This window comes from Buteo buteo, chromosome 11 (genome assembly GCF_964188355.1).
Source record: "Buteo buteo chromosome 11, bButBut1.hap1.1, whole genome shotgun sequence".
Classification (NCBI taxonomy): Eukaryota; Metazoa; Chordata; class Aves; order Accipitriformes; family Accipitridae; genus Buteo; species Buteo buteo.
The window spans coordinates 40,858,340-40,875,651 of NC_134181.1; the positions used below are offsets into that span (position 1 = coordinate 40,858,340).

Sequence of the window (17,312 nt, forward strand, 5' to 3'; positions counted from 1 at the left end):
ATTTCTAAAGCCAGCCTGCCAGCACTCTGTTTGCCATAAGCCTTTACTGTGAAGGCGAGCTGCACCTCAAGGCGAGTAGACTTAAGTTGGCACAAGGTAGGCTGTTGGAAAGACAGTGACTGCTTTGAGCTGCGTTCCTCCAGCATCAGCGCTTATTTCAGGTGGCACTGCCAGGAAGGTGGAGCTCCTGCCAGAGGGTCCAGCCTCTCTACATCAGGAGGAAAGGAACCTGTTGACAGCGACCTGCTCCTGTAAGCACTGCCCTCGTCCCCCAAGAAGACAACCACACCATCCACCGTGGTAAGTTTTTAATTGCACTGTGAGCAAACAGCACGTTAACATCAGGTCACAACAGAACTTGAACAAAATGACAGTGGTCTCTCAGCTTTGAGGGGCAACAGAGAACAGAAGGTAGTGCTATAAACCAGCTTCCCTGCCTCCTCCTACCAGCTATGCCTTCACTGTTTTAGTGGTTCACTTCAGTGAAGTGGAGGCACTGGCCAAATACTTGAGGGTAAAAATAACAAAAACAAAAAAAACCAAAACAAAACCAAAAGAACAGTAGTTTCCCTTAGACTGCCATTTCCTCTCCTGGAAAGGGGAGGCTACGCTGCCAGCACCAACCCAGAAGTGGTTCTGTACCCACACCGCTGCCACATAATACCATTTCAGTATAGTAGAAACACTGAGTGACACTAATTCACAGAGGGTTTGGTTTCCCTTAAGCAGGTCAGCTTGGAGGGGGTGGCCCTTAGAGGGACACCTTGTCAGAAGCTCATCTAGCTAGCGATTACCTGTACCTACAGGAATCGGCTGAAGCCCAGCACAGGTCTGGACCACACTGACGCAGAAGCAGGTTCAGGCCAGGGACAGTGACAGGGTTACAGTTCCAGCAGTCAGCACAGGAGCAGTTGGGTTTAACTCACTAATCAAACAAAACTACAGCGATGTGCTTTGACCAGCTTGGTCTCCAGGGGCGCAGAGCATGCTGCACAGTGCTTCTTCAGGGCCCCTCGCCCTACTTCCCTGACAGCTGCTCGTAGAGCTTTGGCACATAGTCATCCCACTCTGCCTGGTAGCAAGTGCCAGCCACCGGCACCCCCAACTCATACTTGCTGCGGAAAGAAGCCACCTTGAACTTCCCTCGTTTGTCACCAGAGCGATTAGAGAGGATGGGCTCGTTGCAGGTCAGCTGCTTCGGCTGCTCATACACCAGCCACACATAGCGATGCAGCCCTGTGGGAAGGAGACAGCATTACAAGTGCCAGTCACCTGCAGTTCCCGGGTTTAAGGTTTGCTTTGAAGTGACCCCAGGAACGCAGGGAAACGGACACGTGCATTCCCCAGGATCAGAAGGGTAAGTATGATGGAGCTAAAGGAGCTTAGAGAAGATGTACTAGATAGGCTTAAATAGCTCATGTCCTGCCTGAGCTAGTGCTCCCCCTCACCAAGCAACACTGCCTACAAACTGCAGGCAGGACAGCGCAAGCCTGCCATCCAACAAAGGGACGTGTCCGCGCTGGCCATGGCTACAAGCAGCTGCAGGCAGTCCCGCATGGTCCGTTTCCACAGCACAGGACAGCGTTTGCCCAGCCATGCAGCACACGCCAAGCAGGCAGCCAGTTTTCTGCAGGCCTCCCCACCCTCCCCTGCGCACCGCATTTGATCCATGCGGCACGGCTGTGCTCAGAATGTGGGAACTGCTGCAGCCAGGTACCGACCTGTTCCCTTGGGAGGTCCAGAGCCGACGTAATCTGACAGCACAGTCCCACTCCCCACATTGTTGCCTTTCATGTTGGTCACCAAGAAGTGATGCCATTCCCTGGAAGAAGGCAAAAAACAATCAGACTGCATCACAGCCTCAGCTAAGATCCTTCATTACTCCGAGCTGCTGCTTTTCTGTCAGGCTGTCAGTATAGGGTAACTGAAGCTAACAGCTGCCACTCCTGCTTTGCCAAACCCAAAGAGCACCAGTCCTAGAGCAGGTACTGCCTCCTTCAGGCAGCAGAGCCTGTCAAAACCAGCTCTGTCATCCTGCCTGGGTTTCCCAGAGCCTGACCTCTAAGAGTGGGTATTCCACATGCTTCTGAGCCTGATTTGAGAAAGGTGAGCTGGTCCCAGGTTTAAGACTCCGCTGCTAGTACTGACAGACCTAATTCCAACTCACACATGTGCCAAATTAGAGCAGGCAGCTAATGCTGTGCTTCTCCAAGCAACAGCAGACCTTCAACCACCCCTGGCAAAAGCAGCTGCTCCTCCCCATGCTGTCCCTGTCTCAAGGAGAGATGCAAGGGCACTGTTTCTCACTGCTGCACCTTAAGCAGAGCACATTCCTGATCTCCTTCTAAGCCTCTGCTCAGATCAAGAGAGATGCTCCCTTTTCCCCAGGCGAGATAGGGAGCTGCCCGTGCCCATTACCTGAACTTTGGGTCCTTCCTGCTGGGAGCATCTGGGTCTGTGAGAACCAGGGTGTAAAGCTTCTGCGGATCACAGCCATCCCACTCGATGCTGGTGGGGCGATGCTGGACCTGGAGAGACGACAGCCTTAGCCCAACCGGCCAGCCCTCCTGCCCGCACCACGCAGCCTGCGCCAGCCAGCTTGCACTGCACACGGAGGCCACGCGTGACCGGCGCAGCCAGCAGCACCCGAACGAGTTCAAGGCCGTTCAGCGCCAGCTCACGCCCAGCCCACGGGAGCCGCCGGGACCTCTCCCGCAGCACGGAGCCAGGCCTGACCGCGCCGCCCCCGCACAAAAGTCGACAGGAAAGCGGGGCACCTCTCTCCCCCCCACGCACCCGGCGAGGCTCCGATGGGAGCTGCCGGAGCGAAGGCGCAAGAGGCCCGGCCGCCTCCCGCCATTTTGCCGCGCCCCCGTGCGACACACACCCCCCCCCCCCTCCCCGGGAACGCGGGGCCGAGCCCTGCTCACCTGAGTGGGCGTGAGCACCTTGCCCAGCTCGTCTATCTCCACGGAGCCATACTTGACACGCAGCGGGTGCGCCGGCTTCTGCTCCACCTCGGTGAGGCTCAGCGGCCCGCTCCACAGCCCCAGGTCCACCGGCATGGCTGCTGCTCCCCTCCGCTCCGCGCACCGCCACCGCGCCGCCCAATCCCCGCCCCCCCGCTCCCATTGGCGGAGGCGCCGCCACGCCCCGCTCTCATTGGCGGCGGCGCGCCGCTAGCCTTTCCCCCGCTCCAGCCGTTGGGGCGCCCCCAAGCGGGGGGGCCGCGGCCGACGGGGCGCAGAAGCAGAGCCATTACCTAAAGCAGCAGCCCTGCCCCTGCTTAACGGCCTTGGCCCTGACGTTAATTAGGTTATAATTTACGTGCCAGGGGCCAGCCCCGTGGATCTCGCTGCTCTGCTCCATGGGAGCCCTAGCCCAATGTGCAGTAGCTGCTGGAGAGCTGGCCGTGTTGCGCCTTTCCCAAGCGGTAAGGTGTCCTGGAGGAACCTGAGGATACCTGCGTGCTTTACGGCCCTTTTTGCGGGGTTACGCAGAGAAGTAATCTATGTATTACTGCATACAACAAACCAGCATGGAAGTTGCTGTCTGCAATGGTGGACAATGCAGGACCGTTGGGTCTACTTGGCATCAGTCAGCAAGAAAAACCTGTCATTGGGACAATTTCTCATAACACATCTGCTGCAGACATTGAACAGCACACTGGCTGTGCTTTTGTTATGTTCACCCAGGGGAATCCGAGGGAATGCCTTTAAAGAAACCGAAAGCACTAGTGCCTTTCTGTTTGTTGCCTGTTTCCTTGGGACCCATCCAGCTGTGGAGAAGCTCATCCTTTACCCCTTCCACCTGCTTCCTCCTGCCAGTCCCTCTTCGGTCTGTGGTCTGCTTCTTTCCAGCTTTGGTTTATGCTGCTGCCTGGGGTTTTTTCATTTTGGTTTTGCCCTTAGCCAAGAATCATACAGTTTGTGGCACCGTTTGTAGTCATTTATCACTGTTCTTCCCGCTCCCGCTGCTTTTGGGGTGTCTCTAAGTGGTTGAATTATGGAAGATCCTCTGGGTGGCAGGGGGTTTGCTTACTACCTTCACTTAGTTTTGCCGTCTGGAAACACCATCCTCCTTGCGTTAAACGTTCCCGATCCTTGGACTGCACCCCAGGTCAGTGCCTGCCTGCCCGGGCAGGGAAACCGGCTTCGGGCCGCTCTGAGGGGGCTGCCCAAGATGGCGGGGGGGGGGGGGTGCCCCCAAGATGGCGGGCGGGGTCGGGGGGGGCGCCCAAGATGGCGGGCGCTCAAGATGGCGGGTGTGAGGCGGCGGGGATGGATACCCGACCCCCTTCACGGGCCCCAGCGAGCGGGCAGCGGGGCAGGACGGGCCCGCCGGCCCTCCCCTGCCCGTTCGCCGGGGCGGAGGCGAGGCAGCGCCGCCTCCCCGAGGCGGGAGGCTCTGGCGGCAGCACACGGCGATGCGGTTCCCCGGCGGGACGCCGCCAGCCCGGTTCTTCCTCGCCCTCTGCGTCTGGAGGCTGGTGCAGCGCCGGGACGCCGCAGGTAGCAGGGGCTGAGGGGAGGGGAGCGGCCACCGTGTGTGGGCGACTTTTAGAGCCGTACCTCAGTCCGCCGCGCTCCTGAGGGGAGCTCCCCAGTGGGCCCTAACACCGACTTATTTTTTTAAAAAAGTAATTTTTTTTGTGTTGAAAGTAACACGATTCCCCATTGAAAACAAGCAGGGCAGACGCTGAGGGGGCTGGTAGAAGCGGGGACTCCTGCAGACCCTCGAGCTGGCTGTAGGGTCCAGGTGCCACTTGGCAGGAAGGGGAAAATAGGAAAAAGGCAAAAGGGGGATATCGACAGTCATGTCATCTTCCTCGACAGCTGCCAATACCCAGGCGGTTTTTGTCTCTTTTTTCAGTACCATGCACCCTCCTGAGCGGTGCAGGGATGAGGCTACTGGGGCAAGTGGTCCAGCAAAACGTTGGCGGAGCGTGGGCTTTGCTGTGACCCCACGTCGTTAGGGCTCTAACACCGCTCTTCTCTGGCTCCTTCAGGTCACTTCTTTGTTGCCCTCCTCTCTCGGGCAGAAATAGCCTGTCCTTGCTTTCTTCTTGAGCCTTTTAAGCTGCGTTCCTCTTCCTGATCGTGCGTCTGCACTCAAACGTTTTTAGTCGCCAAATGCATCTCGGAGATCCCTTGACAGTAGCCCGCTAACAAGGACCCCAGAGGGTTGAGATATATCAGATGTCCGGGTCTTTGCTGACAGAAGAGGGCTTTGCCGGTTCCCTACATCCCTAATACTGTCCATTCTGTTTTGCAGGAACAGAGGAAGTGGTCTTTGGGAAGGTTGGAGGAAGCATCCTCCTTTTATGCCGAAATGTCTCCAAAGAAGCAACCGAGGTGGTCTGGTTTCAAGGGGATCCGCACTCTTTCCCCCCGCTCTTCTCCTCAAGGGTCACCTTTCCCCCGGACGTCCGTTTCTCCTTGGTTGACAACAGCTCTCTGCGCATCACGGAGCTGCGTGTGCAGGATGAAGGCAACTACACTTGCAAAGAAGTGCTGAACAAGACAGACCATGAGCACAGGGTCCGGCTCCTGGTAGCCAGTAAGTCTGTCCCGCATCTGTGAATTTCCTCCCCTCAGTCTCACAGGTCCCCAGATTCATCTGGCACTGGTGGAAAAGTAATGTAAAAAACGGCAAGGTAGTCTTATCATGCAAAATCTGTGAGCAGGCTGATACTACTTAATTACACATTCACTCACGAGCACCAAGACGTGTCTAAATGGTCTGTCAAGGATCAGTTGTTTGCGATGCAGAGGATGAAATGCCAGCTGTCAAGTCCTCACTATGTCTCTTCAATTCCTTCTTCACTGGTGATGATAAACTAGTTTTTGGTCAGATCTTTCGTATCCTGTAGCTCTTCCAGGGTGGCCCTTTGCCTCAGAATCTGGCTGACTTGAGCCTTCATAAATCTTAGGGTGGGGGCTGCTGCCCACTCTCTTTTTTCCCCTTGGTTGAAATACGTGTTTGAAATAGATGTGCTGTGCCATTCCTTGTTGCCATCGTTTTGGTGAGAGGATGGAGGGTCCTCAGCTGACGAGTTGTCTGTGCCAAGGCTTACTGTGCAGCCTTCCAGTTTTGATGGAAACACCACATTCCTCAAATTTACTGCTAGGAGCACTGTCCTGGGAGCATGCCTGTCATTACCAGCACAGGCCATTCTTTCAACCTTTTTGTCCTGTTGTGTCTTTTGGTGCTCTTTCCCATTTCCATCCCTATTTCATTCATTCATTCTCTTAGAAATCTTCACAGCACAGGTGGAACATCGGGCTGGAGAGCACTCAAGTCGCTTGCTTTGCACACCACTGCCACAGGTCCTTCCTGCTTCTGCCGGGGAACCATTATCTTGCCCAGATGCCTCATCTGTTTTGTGGGAGCAGCCGCCTCCAGATTATCAGGGACTGCAGGTCCTATGGCTGGTACCACTCTTGGCCCCTTCACCAAGTCAAATCAGATGTGTTGTAGGCTCTGGCCCCTCACACCTAGGCTGTGACCTGCTGTCCTTTATGCCAGCCAAACCCATGTTTATAGGATTGCGAAGAGGGAAAGGCTGCTGCCAGTTTGACTATTTCAGTAACACTCTGGTCTATTGGCCCCTTCCTTTCTTGCTGGTCTTTCTGTCAACACGTACCGTGCATGAGACCTGTTTTCTGTTTGCATTCAGGGTGTTCCTTCCTCCTAGGTGTTTGGTGAAGGGTTCGTGCTGTTGTACCTGTTTTGTGCAGATTAAATCTCTGTAAGGTCACACAAGTAAAAATTCCCTTCCTGGGGCAAGGAACCTGTAGATGGGGTTTGGAGCGTCAAGGAGGGCTGGAGTGAAGGAATCGAACCCCAGGCTCCTTCAGAGAATATATATGTAGGCACAGGGCTTAGGAGGGGGGAGCCCTAAATCTGGAGCATTGGTGTGAAACACTCGTGAGCAAAAGATATCTATGGCATGCCAAGTGTTGGTGCTGCACTCTGAACTTCATTTATTAGCACGGAAATAATGTGTCAATTAATTTCCAAAGGTTACAAAGCTGATATGGGACAGTGCCATGCCCTTAAAATAGGTGAGAGAGGTACTTCTGGTGGTGCTTTAGATCAGCAGAAGAAGCATCAGCAAAGGCCAGAAGCTGAAGCTTCTCAACCTCAGACTAGAAGCGCAGGCCCTGATTTTTCACACTTCACTGTTACTGGACCAGCTTAGCCCAGGCTGGAGTGAACCTCTCAGACACAGACTTGGCACCGCTGTAAAAGAGCCACCCAGGATCTGTGGGCTTCATGTGGGAGTTACCAATTGACAGTCTTCAACCCACCTTGTGGCTTGTACCAAAAAGTTCTCTTTGCTTAAAACTGCATTTTAAAAAAAACCACAAGCAGTAGAGTAAACATTCTAGCAACATGACAAAGGTGCAGCCCAGCCCTGAGCTGCTGTTCTGTGTTTGGTTTGGATAGGAAGCACATGGTATGAAGAAGTGTGCAATTGCACACCTCCAAGTGATTTCTTGGTATGTTTCTCTGCAATTTGATACAAGCTGCCGTTGGCTCTCCTGCAGGCATGAGGTCCTTTTTGCTGGTGTTTTGTGAGTCTTTTTTTTGGTTGGGGGTTTTTAGGGTTTTGTTGTGTTAACATTTTGGAAAGAGATCTCTGTTAGCATTTGGACAGAAGAGTAGAGTTGTACTGGGAGAGCCCAGGAGTTCAGGATGTAAAGCTGATGGCTTCAGGAGGCAGGTTCCTGGAACCAGCACAAAAAGTGCAGCTCTCTGGCTGGATGTCCTGGAAGGGCTGCGTCTGCCTCTTGACATGGGGCAGTTTCTGGTGATTCAGGCTGACAGGTTGCTTTTATTAACCACAGCCAGGTTTTGGGATTGGTTGTGAGACCTTCCCAGAGCTGGGACAGAGGAAGTGTTATGGAGAACTTGCTTGCCAGAGCTGGATGGTTTCAAAGATCATACGAGATGCGTGTGTATAATTCCTGGAAAGCCAAGCCCCAAGAAGGTATGTTCTTGTCACTCACCTGGGGTTTTGCTGTGATTTTTTTTTTTTTTAACTCATGTCATTTGAGAATCACTTGAATAAATGCTCTGCAAAATAAACATCAGGCTATCCCTCTGACACCTCTTGTGAGGGGCTTGCTTTTGCAGCATCTGATCTCTTGGTGGGGTCTTGTTCAGTTTTGCATTAGGCAAGCCAGCCACAAGGGTACAGTGTGTAAATTCTGCCTGGATCGGAGTCCAGAATCCCTATGGCTGTTAAACGAACACGTGTGTCTATCTGTGCACGGGTGTGTGTGTGAAGCCAGCTGATGGGAGAGAGGCAGGAACTCATACTGCATCATACTGCATGAAACGTGAGACCCGCTCTGCCCAAAGGGATTGCTCTTGGGTTTCTATTGACTTCTGACCCATTCCTGCTATCATGTAGTTGTTTCTGTATTTAAGTAACAAACATAGTTGTGGCGGTTACCAAGTGATCAGCCCTGGCAGGAGGCCAGTGGTGACTTACCCTACCTATGTTCTTTGCTGGAGTTTGTCCCCCCTGCTGAGGTGTGGTGCAGACACAGACCGTGGTGCGTGGTTGAGTGATACTGTCTGGCCCCGCGGAGCAGGATTGGTTTGGCTTCAGTGGCACGTGTCTGTGGCCCTGACGCTGCGAGCTGGAGTCACCAGGATTCCCTGTGGAGAGAGAATCTTGTATGCTGGGAACAGCCTTCTCCTCCAACAATGTGCTGGGCTTGCTGGGGAAGTGCTCCAGCTTTGAGCTGGTGGCTCTGAGAAGCTGGTTACTTGTCCCTTGGCAAGAGCCCTCATGCTTTCCATGTTCCCTTGGGAAATCCGAGCACTTGTATCAGCGACAGGGAGAGGCAGAGCCTTGTTCTTAAGTAGTGTGAATCAGTGTCACCCCCTTCTATCTGAGGCATGAGGACCTGTGCTGTGATGAATTGCCAAGGGCAGCACGGAGATTTTGTTCTCCTGCTGTGTTTTTAGGTGCTTATCTTCTCTCTGTTGGAGAAAGCTGGGGCAATAATTTTTTTCCTCCCTGTGCATTAGTCCCTCAAGGCTTGGCTGTGGTTGCTGTTACGGCTTTTGGTCCGTGTTGACTGTCATTCAGAGTTGTGCTCCCCTGAGGCTGTGGGACACAGGTCAGGGAGCAAGACAGGCAGGGGAAGCAGGAAGACTTTCAGGGGGAATGATGGCAAAAGCAAGCACTTCTGGGGGTTCCAGCCCTGAGGTGCCAAGAGCTGTGACTTGGAAATGTTTCTAACTATGTGCTGTTCTTGCTGATAGATCCACCGCATTCAACCCCAAAGTGCTGGGCTGAGACTTCCTCGTCGGGGCTGATGCTGCAGCTGTTTTGCAGCTGGCCTGGGGGGTACCCCCACCCCACCCTGCACTGGAGAGAAGAGGGGCACGATCTGGAGAACTCAAGCTGGGTCATCAGCTCCACGAGCTCCTCGGACACCCACGTGGAAACGCTGAACAGCTCTCACCTCTCCCACCACAAAGTGTTCAAGTGTGTCGGGAGCCATGTCGTCAAGCAGGAGCAGCCTGCATGCACTGTGGAGATAAGTGAGTTGACTTGCCTACCTTATTAACTATTAATGAGCCTGCTAATGGTGGGGCAGACAGGCACCCCCATCATTCTCTGCCCTCCAAAGCACTAAGGCAGTGATCAGGCAAGCCAGGCTTGCGGGGGGAGCACTTGCCGCAGGGGGCAATGCTAATGAGGCAGCGTGGCAGGGCTTGGCTTGTGCAAAGGTGACTGCACAAGGCACAGAAGTCCTGCAGCTGAGATCCATCATGGCACAGTCGCAGGTGAGTTAGTTGTGGTTTGGGTACATCTTCAGGGGCTGACGAATCTCTCTGCATCAAGCTTTTCACCTGTGCAAGCACTCGTGCCTGTGTGAAAGTGAGAGGCGGTTTTAGTGTCTTGCTCATCTTGAGATTAAATTTGGCCGGGCTGGGTTTATAGCAGAAGGGTTGTGCATGCCCCCAGGCCCCCTTCAAGCAACTAAGGGGTCTGACTGAAGTGGCTTTTGAAAACCTGAGCTGTATTTATCCTCCAAGGGTTGTGAGCTCTGCTGCTCCCAGGGAAAATTCCTGGGCTACCTTTCTCCTCTCTGCCATCTTCCCACTGGCTACCCTCTGACTGTTCCTCCCTGGGGATATAAAGACAGGTGTCAAAAAAGGGACTGAGCAACGTGAAAGTTGCTCAGATTGCTCCTTGGAAGGCTGCTGAAGTCTTGTGAGTGAGCTGAATGCCGAACCCATAGCGCTCAAGTCCCAGACTCCTGTCTGACTTCCTTCTGTTAATGATTATTAATCAGTCAGATGGCTGATTGCTTGTTATGTTAAACTCCTCCATTCCCTCCTTGACTCTTTTCTTTTTCTTTTTTTTTCCCCTTGGGCTGTTCAGAAATCCCTTCACTGGAGTCGGAGCCCCCAAAGACCTGCTTTGTGGGTGACAACGTGACCCTGACATGCCGTGTGACTGAGAGCACCCCGGCAGCGAGGCTCAGCTGGCTGCGGGGCATCACCCAGCCAGAGGTGGAGATCCGACCCGGAGGGAGGTACCTCATTGCCCAGGAGGGCAACGTGTCCCGGCTCACCATCCGGAACTGCTCCCAGGGCACTGACGGGGGTTGTTACGTCTGCAAGGCACAGAACCCCGTGGGACTGAGGGAGTTGTTCGTCTGCCTGACAGTGAAGCGTGAGTGGGGCTGCCTGGGGTTGCTGCAGCAGGGATTGAGGAGGAGTTAGGGACACAGCCGTTTGGGGTAATTGGCAAGCCCCCAAGGGGCTCCATTCGCCACTAAGAGCCCTCTTAACCTGTTGACACTTTCCATACTCTTGCGGCAAGTGTAGATGCAGGACTGGCTCCCTCCATCCCAGGGTGAAAAGGCCTGATTCCCCTCTCCTCAGTGTAATGGGCCTGAGAGAGGAGCATCCTTGGTCCCTCCTGGGGGTTGTGAGTGCAGAGGTGCACCTCTGAGGGCCAAGCTGCTCAAGGTGCAATGGGCAGGGGTTGATTTCCTTTCACTTAAATGCACATGGGCACAAAAACAGGGGCCTTAGTGTGGTGCTTTCTATATCAATGAAGTATGAATGCTGAAACTCTCGCCCCTTGTGCTGGTGGGACTGTTGCAGTGATGGGAGATGGGAGCTGAGACAGCACCAGGCACTGAGATTTCCTCATCCATCCATGTCTCGTTGACAAGCTGGTCTCCTGTGTCTCCTCTCCACAGAGCCGGTGAACATCGTCGGGGTCGTGGGTGCAGTGGTGGTCCTGTCCCTGCTGGCTATTCTCACCGTCACTGGGATCGTCTTGTACTACAATCCCCTCTTGTGCCTGAGAGGTAGGAGCTCTTCTCTGCACAAGACAGGGAGGAGGTTACTCCTTCCTGAGGTGGCCTGGTTTTATCCCTAACCAGCTAGACCCTTCTGGTGTGCTGTGACAATCACCCCAGCCCTTGGGCCTCATCCTGCTCCTGGTCAAAACTCTGGAGGCAGATGGGTTGGAAACGCAAGGCCCTTCCCCAACTGAGTGCTTCAGGCACATTCCCCTCGTCTTCTCCAGGGAGCTGTGCTGTGCTGGGCCTTCTCCCTTTTCCTTGTGACCTCTCTGGTGTTCCCCTTGTATACGTGTGCAGGTCCGCTTCGCATCCATGCCTCTATGTGTGGCTGCCAGAGACCGTCCTACCGCAGGCAGGATTGGCTGGGGTGGTACAGTAAAACCAACAGCGCGCTGCCCAAGGGACTGCTTTGGGGCTGGTTTCTAACGCTGTCTTTTTCCTTCCCTTCTCTCCCGTTCAGGTGCTGCATTCAGGTGAGTGTTGATTTTCCTCAGCCCAGTCCTGCGTGGCCTTGCTAGTCCGCCTCCTGACAGAGGTGATCTCCCTGTAGGGTAGGGAATCCACCTCTGAGGCAGGAGACATCCCCAGAGCAAAGCTGTTCCTACGTGGGAGCTGTGCTTCCCACGGGAAGGGAATGGTGGGGCTGGGTGAGACTCGGCGTGGGAGCAGGAGGATGGGGGGAGAGGAGAGCGCTTGGCATCAGAGCAGGAGTGGTGTCGCTTTGGGATGCGCAGGGGTGGTGCTGGCAAGGTGCCCGTTAGCGTGGGAGGAGGCTGTGTGGGAGAGCTGCTCCTTGGTGCAGGTGAGCCTGAAGACTTAGAGTAAATGGAAACGGTGATCTTCTGCCGCTCTGTGTGGGTGTTTGCCCATGTCCTTCCTCTCTCGGGAGGATGTCTGATAACTGCACGTGAACAAGTGGCTTCTTGGGGTTCAGGTGCACCGGGTTTCTTCTCTGCTTCCTGCTCGCACCCCTCCTGGCCCCGCTCCCTTCCCTTGCCCCTCTTGGTTCTGTTCCCACAGCTGTGGTGCTGCGGCGTGGGAAGGCTCTTTTCTGAATGCCTTCGTATCCCCATGTGTACAGGAGGGGAGAATAACTCCACTTGGGAGGGGCTCGTGCAGTTTAGTACATTAGAATATTAGTGGTTGAGGACTTTGGAAGACGAATGGGAAGTAGTGCAGAATGCCAGTGGTGGCGTTGCTGCCAGCAGGGTCTGAAACCAGCTGTTCTTTGAACATAGTGCAGGATTGGGAGAATCCATCAGAATTGGCCATTTTGTCGTAGAGGGTTGTCAAAGCCAGGGGAGGCACAGGCTGGAGGGAGGGGTCAGGACGGGCCATCCTCAGCCTTTCAGCCCACCTCTGCTTGCTCTGCTGTTCACAGGAATCAGGACTCGGGTGATATCTTAGTGCTGGTGGACTCAGAAGATGACGAGGAGGGGAAGGGGGAAGAAGAGACCATGAGCAGTTCCACCAAGCATGAGGCGATGGCGCTGGTCAATGGGAACAGCGTCCAGACTGCTTACCTCAACTGCCTTACGGAAGGTGAGCCCTGGTGCCTGCCTGACAGACCAGTTTTGGGGCTGGAGCTGCCTGCTCTCATGCTAAGCTGTGGGTCTTCCAGGAGAAGCTGCCGGGGAAGGAGGAATTCCTGTTGTCTGGCTTGTTGGCTCTTGCTGAGATGCTGCTGCTCTGTGCCCCATGTAGGTGATGATGGCGAACAGCACGGCGGGGGCTCTCCGCAGGAAACAAGGGAAGAAGAGACACGAGGCTCATAGTTTCCATCCCTTCTTGTGGAAACGGCCAGAACTCCAGCTGGATGCCCAGCGTCAAGCACATCCTCATTGCCGTGTGGCTGAGAGCAGGCTGTTAGTGTCCTGCAGCAGGCTGGTTCGGTCGGAGCGTCCCTACTTCCCTCTCCACTGACCCCTTCCCCAGCTTTCATTCCGTCCCTCCCCAGCCTCGTTTCTCCATTTCTTTTCCCCCTCTCTTCATGTTCCTCTCTGTCTCAGGTGTCCTTTTTAACAAGGGGGCACCCAGCACAGGCAGAGCTCGGGAAGTGGGTCCCAGTAGCCCACTCCTCTTGATGCCTGTGATGGACTCCAGTACTGGTACGGGATTCTGGCTCAGTCGCCATGAGCAGTGCTGGGGTTGCAGGGAGTGTGATGGAGAAAGTCGCTGTGGGGCCGTTTTGGTCCCAGTATAACAGAAGAAACAACTGGTACATGGGCAGGATATGGGTGAGTGATGCTGACTCTAGGGAGGCTTAATTGTTTTGGTTTGGTTGGTTGGTTTTTTTTTGTTATAAATATTTTTTCCCCAAGTCCTTCTGAAGTGTTGCTCCATATCTAAGTTGGGAGTTAACCTGTACCTTGCGGTGTGGTTTTGAGGGGGATCCCTGGCCGTGATGGAAAGCATGGAGGGAATTTACACAGGGAGGGGACGAGGGGAGCAGGATCCGCAGGGAGGGGATCACAGCAGCCGTGCAGGGGAACCGTAGGGTGGGTAACGGAGGGGCCAGAGCGTGCAGGAGGGGATGGAGGGACAGGTCAAGTCTGAGCGCCCTGTGAGGGTAAAGGGAGGGATTGAAAAGGCACACAGAGAGGAGCTGTGTGTTCAGAGGAGAGCAGGGGGGGATCGGAGGGTGAGGGAGGGGATCGGCACGTGTGGATGGGAATGGCCAAACAGCAGGATGGGATCAGGGTGGAACAGGGGTTGGAGGGGGGTGGAGGGCTCTGAGTGTGCTGGAGGGGAACAGGAATAAACTGTGTGAAGTGGGGAGTGAACAAGTGCATAAAGGGTGATGGAGAAGTGAGTGCACAAGGGATCTGAGTGCGTGGAGGGTAATGAGGAGTGGGGGGAGCGAAGGGGGCCTGAGGGCACGTGGAGGGGAAAGGAGGCACTCCTGGGGCACGCAGGGAGGAGCAGCTTCTGCACCGTGGGTGAAGCCGTGGGGTCTGAGCCCTCCCTGGGACGTGGGTGAGAACAGTGTGAGATGGAGGAGAGCTGAGGGAGTACAGGGCGGGGGGGACCCGAGCACTTGGGGGGGGGCAGGGGTTGGGGTCCAGTTGTGTGCCGTGGTCTCTGAAGGGATGTGGAGCCTGAACAGAGGTTTCTGAGGGGCTGGAGCGGAGTCTGAGGGCTTGGGGGGGACCGGAGCGCGGGCGGGAGGATGGAGTGTGATTAGAGGGCTGCGAGTGGGACTGACCTGCGAGCTGGCCCCCGAGGAGCCTCAGCGCAGTCCCCGTGCCCAGCACCCCGCCATCGCGGGCGATGCTCGGAGCCATGCCGGGAAAATCCCAGGGAGCTGCGGGAGCCTCCGGCTGCCCCTGGCAACAGTGTTGTGCTGCCGCCATCTCGGCCGCCCGACGTGCCGGCCTCTCGGCAAGCAGGAGGCACCGGCAAGATGGCCTTCGACCTGGAGGAGTATTTGCGGACGGTTTTCCGGGACAAGCTCCGGCTGCTGTAAGTGAGATTCCCCCCCGTCGTCCTCCCCGCGGGACCGACAGCTGCCTGCCTGGCTCCCACGGCGGGTGCTGCTGGCCGGAGGCGAGAAAAGGCTCGGCAACGGGGCCAGCGCGTCCTCCGTCCCCGGTGGTCTGTCGGTTTTATGTTCCCGTCGGTGGGTCCCCACGGGGGGTGTCACTGGGTGGGTGCTGAGGTTGTGCCGTGACTTCTCCTTCCCTGGGGTGCTACAGTGGCGCTGGGGGGTCTCTGAGCGGAGGGAGGCTGAAGAGGAAGGGTGGGTGAAGGGAGAGCGGGCCAAGCCCCCCCGTGCTGAGCCCCAGCAGGCAGCGGTGGTCCCTGGGGGTCCCCGGCCATGCCACAGTGATGGGTGCCCCCGCCCGGGCTCTCCCCCCCGCCCGACCCCAGCCACGATGAGCTCCACGCAACCTGCGGCAGGACGGTGCCGACGCGGGATGGTGCCACGCTGCTGCCTTCCACGCGCTTGCTGCTGAAACGGCGGGAGGTGGCGGAGGTGGAGCGGGCGCTGCGGAGCCAGCGGGAGGTAAGGGGGGACCCCCCAGCCCCTCCATGTGCCCCCTCCCCGGGGGCTTGCAGCGTGCCACGGGAGACGAGGAGCTGGTGGGCACGTCCCCAGCCGTTCAAGGACCGGCACCCGTCCCCAACTCGGGTCCGCCGACATGGGACAACGCTCCCGGCACCCCGCGGTCCCGCAGGAATTTCGGCAGAGGATGGAGTGCCTGGCGCAGCGCCGGCAGCAGCTGAGCCGGAGGGAAGAGGAGCTCCGGGACGTCGTCCTCAAATTCGACGCCTTCATCAAGGTGCCAAGGCGGGGACCCGGGACGGGACCGGCCGTCGGGGCCCCTCTGACTCCGTCCCCACGCCGCAGGCTTCAGCGGCGAGGCGGGAGCGGGCGCTGCGGCGGGCAGACGAGGAGCGGGCGCGGGCGGCGGGGCAGGGTGCCGAGGTCGCCCGCCTGCGCCGGGAGCTTGAGGGGCTGCTGCGGCGCAGGGAACGCCTGGCCCGGCGCCTGCGGAGCCTCCGCGGCTTCGGTGACTACCTGCGGAGCGTGCTGGCCGGGATGGGGCAGGTGAGCGCGGGGGTCCCCATCCTGCGGTGCCACCTCCATGTCCCCAAGTCCCCTTTTTTTTTTTCTTTTGGGGGGGGTGGACAGCCCCATCCAGGGCAGCAGCTTCTCAACCCCCTCCTGCTGCCCAGTTCCAGGACATCCCGGCCATGCTGGCCCATTTCGGGGCGCTGGCGGGGGCACGGGCAGCCCTGGCGCAACAGGCAGAAGCCGGGCAGGAGCAGCTGGCCCAGGGCTGGGCACAGCTCCGGCGGTACCGCGAGGAAGCCGGCAGTGAGCTCCTGTGGACCAAGGACGAGCTGACCCGGCTCCGTGCACGCCTGGAGGCCACCCGCCGTGATGTGCTTCAAGGGGTAAGGGGGGACACACACACGTGGGGGTCCCCCTTCAGGGAGAGGGGCAGCAGTGTGGACCCCAAGAGTGCTGCAGAGGGGAGATGCCCAACACGGTGGTGGTGGGGGGAAGCTGGGCTGGGGGTCCCCATGTGCCCGGAAAAAGCATCATCAGGAACTCTGCATGGGGGGATACACAGCCAGGACTCCTAGGTCCCCCTCTCCCAGCTGGGGGGCGTGCAGGGGACGTGGGGCAGCGGCTGGGGTGGGGGGGCCCAGGGCTCTCTGTCGCTCTGTCCCCCAGGAGTCCCAGTGGGCCCATGTCCAGAGCACAGCCACCCAGAAGACCCTGCTGCTGGGGCAGATCAAGCTGGCAGTGCTGAACCTCTTCCAGCTGGCCACCGCACAGCTCGAGGTCCCCGCGGACGTGGCCCTGGAGGACACCGAGGCCCAGCTGGACACGGTCAGCGCAGCCCTTTCCCCTGGGCAGAGGGGCTGGGAGGGACACGGGGACATTCGTTCACGTCCCCGGATGGCCGCGGCACCGAGGTCCCTGTCTCCGCAGGTGCTGCTCTGCATGCAGGACCTGGCTGCCATCTCTGCTGAGCTGCGCCCCAGGCAGCCGGGGACGTGTCCCCCACGCTTGCCCATTACCACCAGCATAAGCCCTCTGCGCCATGGGGGTGCCAGGGTGCTCTGAGCCAGGAATAGCCCCTGGGGACAATCCCCCCCCAGCTCCCAGGGCTGCCAGGGCCAGCGTGGAGACACAGGACCCCCGGCACCTCCCTGGGGATGGAGGTCGCTCCCCAATAAGTCTGGAAACCCCCATAATGAGAGGCGACGCGCGTGGCAGCGGCACGGGCACACCGGGATGGCACCGCGTTGGGGCAGAGCCTGCAAGGGGCACCCCAGGCAGCAGGAATCGGCTGCTGCTCACGTTCAGGCTGTTGGGTATCATCGCAGGCGTCTCCTGCCAAAATACAACCCAGCTGCGGACCCGCAGCTCCTGGCTGTTTTTGGACTGCGCCCGGGGGTGGCCCAAGGTGGGGGGAATTATCCCAAGCACGATCCTCTTGGCAA

General features: G+C 57.2%; 3 protein-coding genes across 3 annotated transcripts; 2 read left to right on the plus strand and 1 right to left on the minus strand.

The window, feature by feature from the left end:
• Positions 1-293: 293 nt before the first annotated feature.
• On the minus strand, positions 294-3,108 carry PEBP1 (phosphatidylethanolamine binding protein 1). The gene is made up of 4 exons (XM_075041823.1): positions 2,931-3,108; positions 2,419-2,528; positions 1,722-1,822; positions 294-1,236 (listed from the first exon to the last, which is right to left on the minus strand). Exons 1-4 carry the CDS (start codon positions 3,063-3,065, stop codon positions 1,019-1,021), a joined length of 564 nt encoding a protein of 187 aa, XP_074897924.1. The 5' UTR covers positions 3,066-3,108; the 3' UTR covers positions 294-1,018.
• A 1,133-nt stretch (positions 3,109-4,241) lies between these two features.
• On the plus strand, positions 4,242-13,860 carry VSIG10 (V-set and immunoglobulin domain containing 10). The gene is given in 9 exon segments (XM_075041814.1): positions 4,242-4,385; positions 4,388-4,511; positions 5,275-5,559; positions 9,286-9,567; positions 10,415-10,708; positions 11,244-11,354; positions 11,812-11,824; positions 12,733-12,893; positions 13,056-13,860. Coding segments are annotated over 9 exon segments (1,485 nt in total). The 3' UTR covers positions 13,127-13,860.
• A 660-nt stretch (positions 13,861-14,520) lies between these two features.
• On the plus strand, positions 14,521-17,226 carry CFAP73 (cilia and flagella associated protein 73). Its single transcript, XM_075041826.1, is given in 9 exon segments — positions 14,521-14,731; positions 14,734-14,813; positions 15,140-15,205; positions 15,208-15,357; positions 15,530-15,634; positions 15,703-15,903; positions 16,032-16,253; positions 16,537-16,695; positions 16,798-17,226. Coding segments are annotated over 9 exon segments (1,329 nt in total). The 3' UTR covers positions 16,933-17,226.
• Positions 17,227-17,312: the final 86 nt, after the last annotated feature.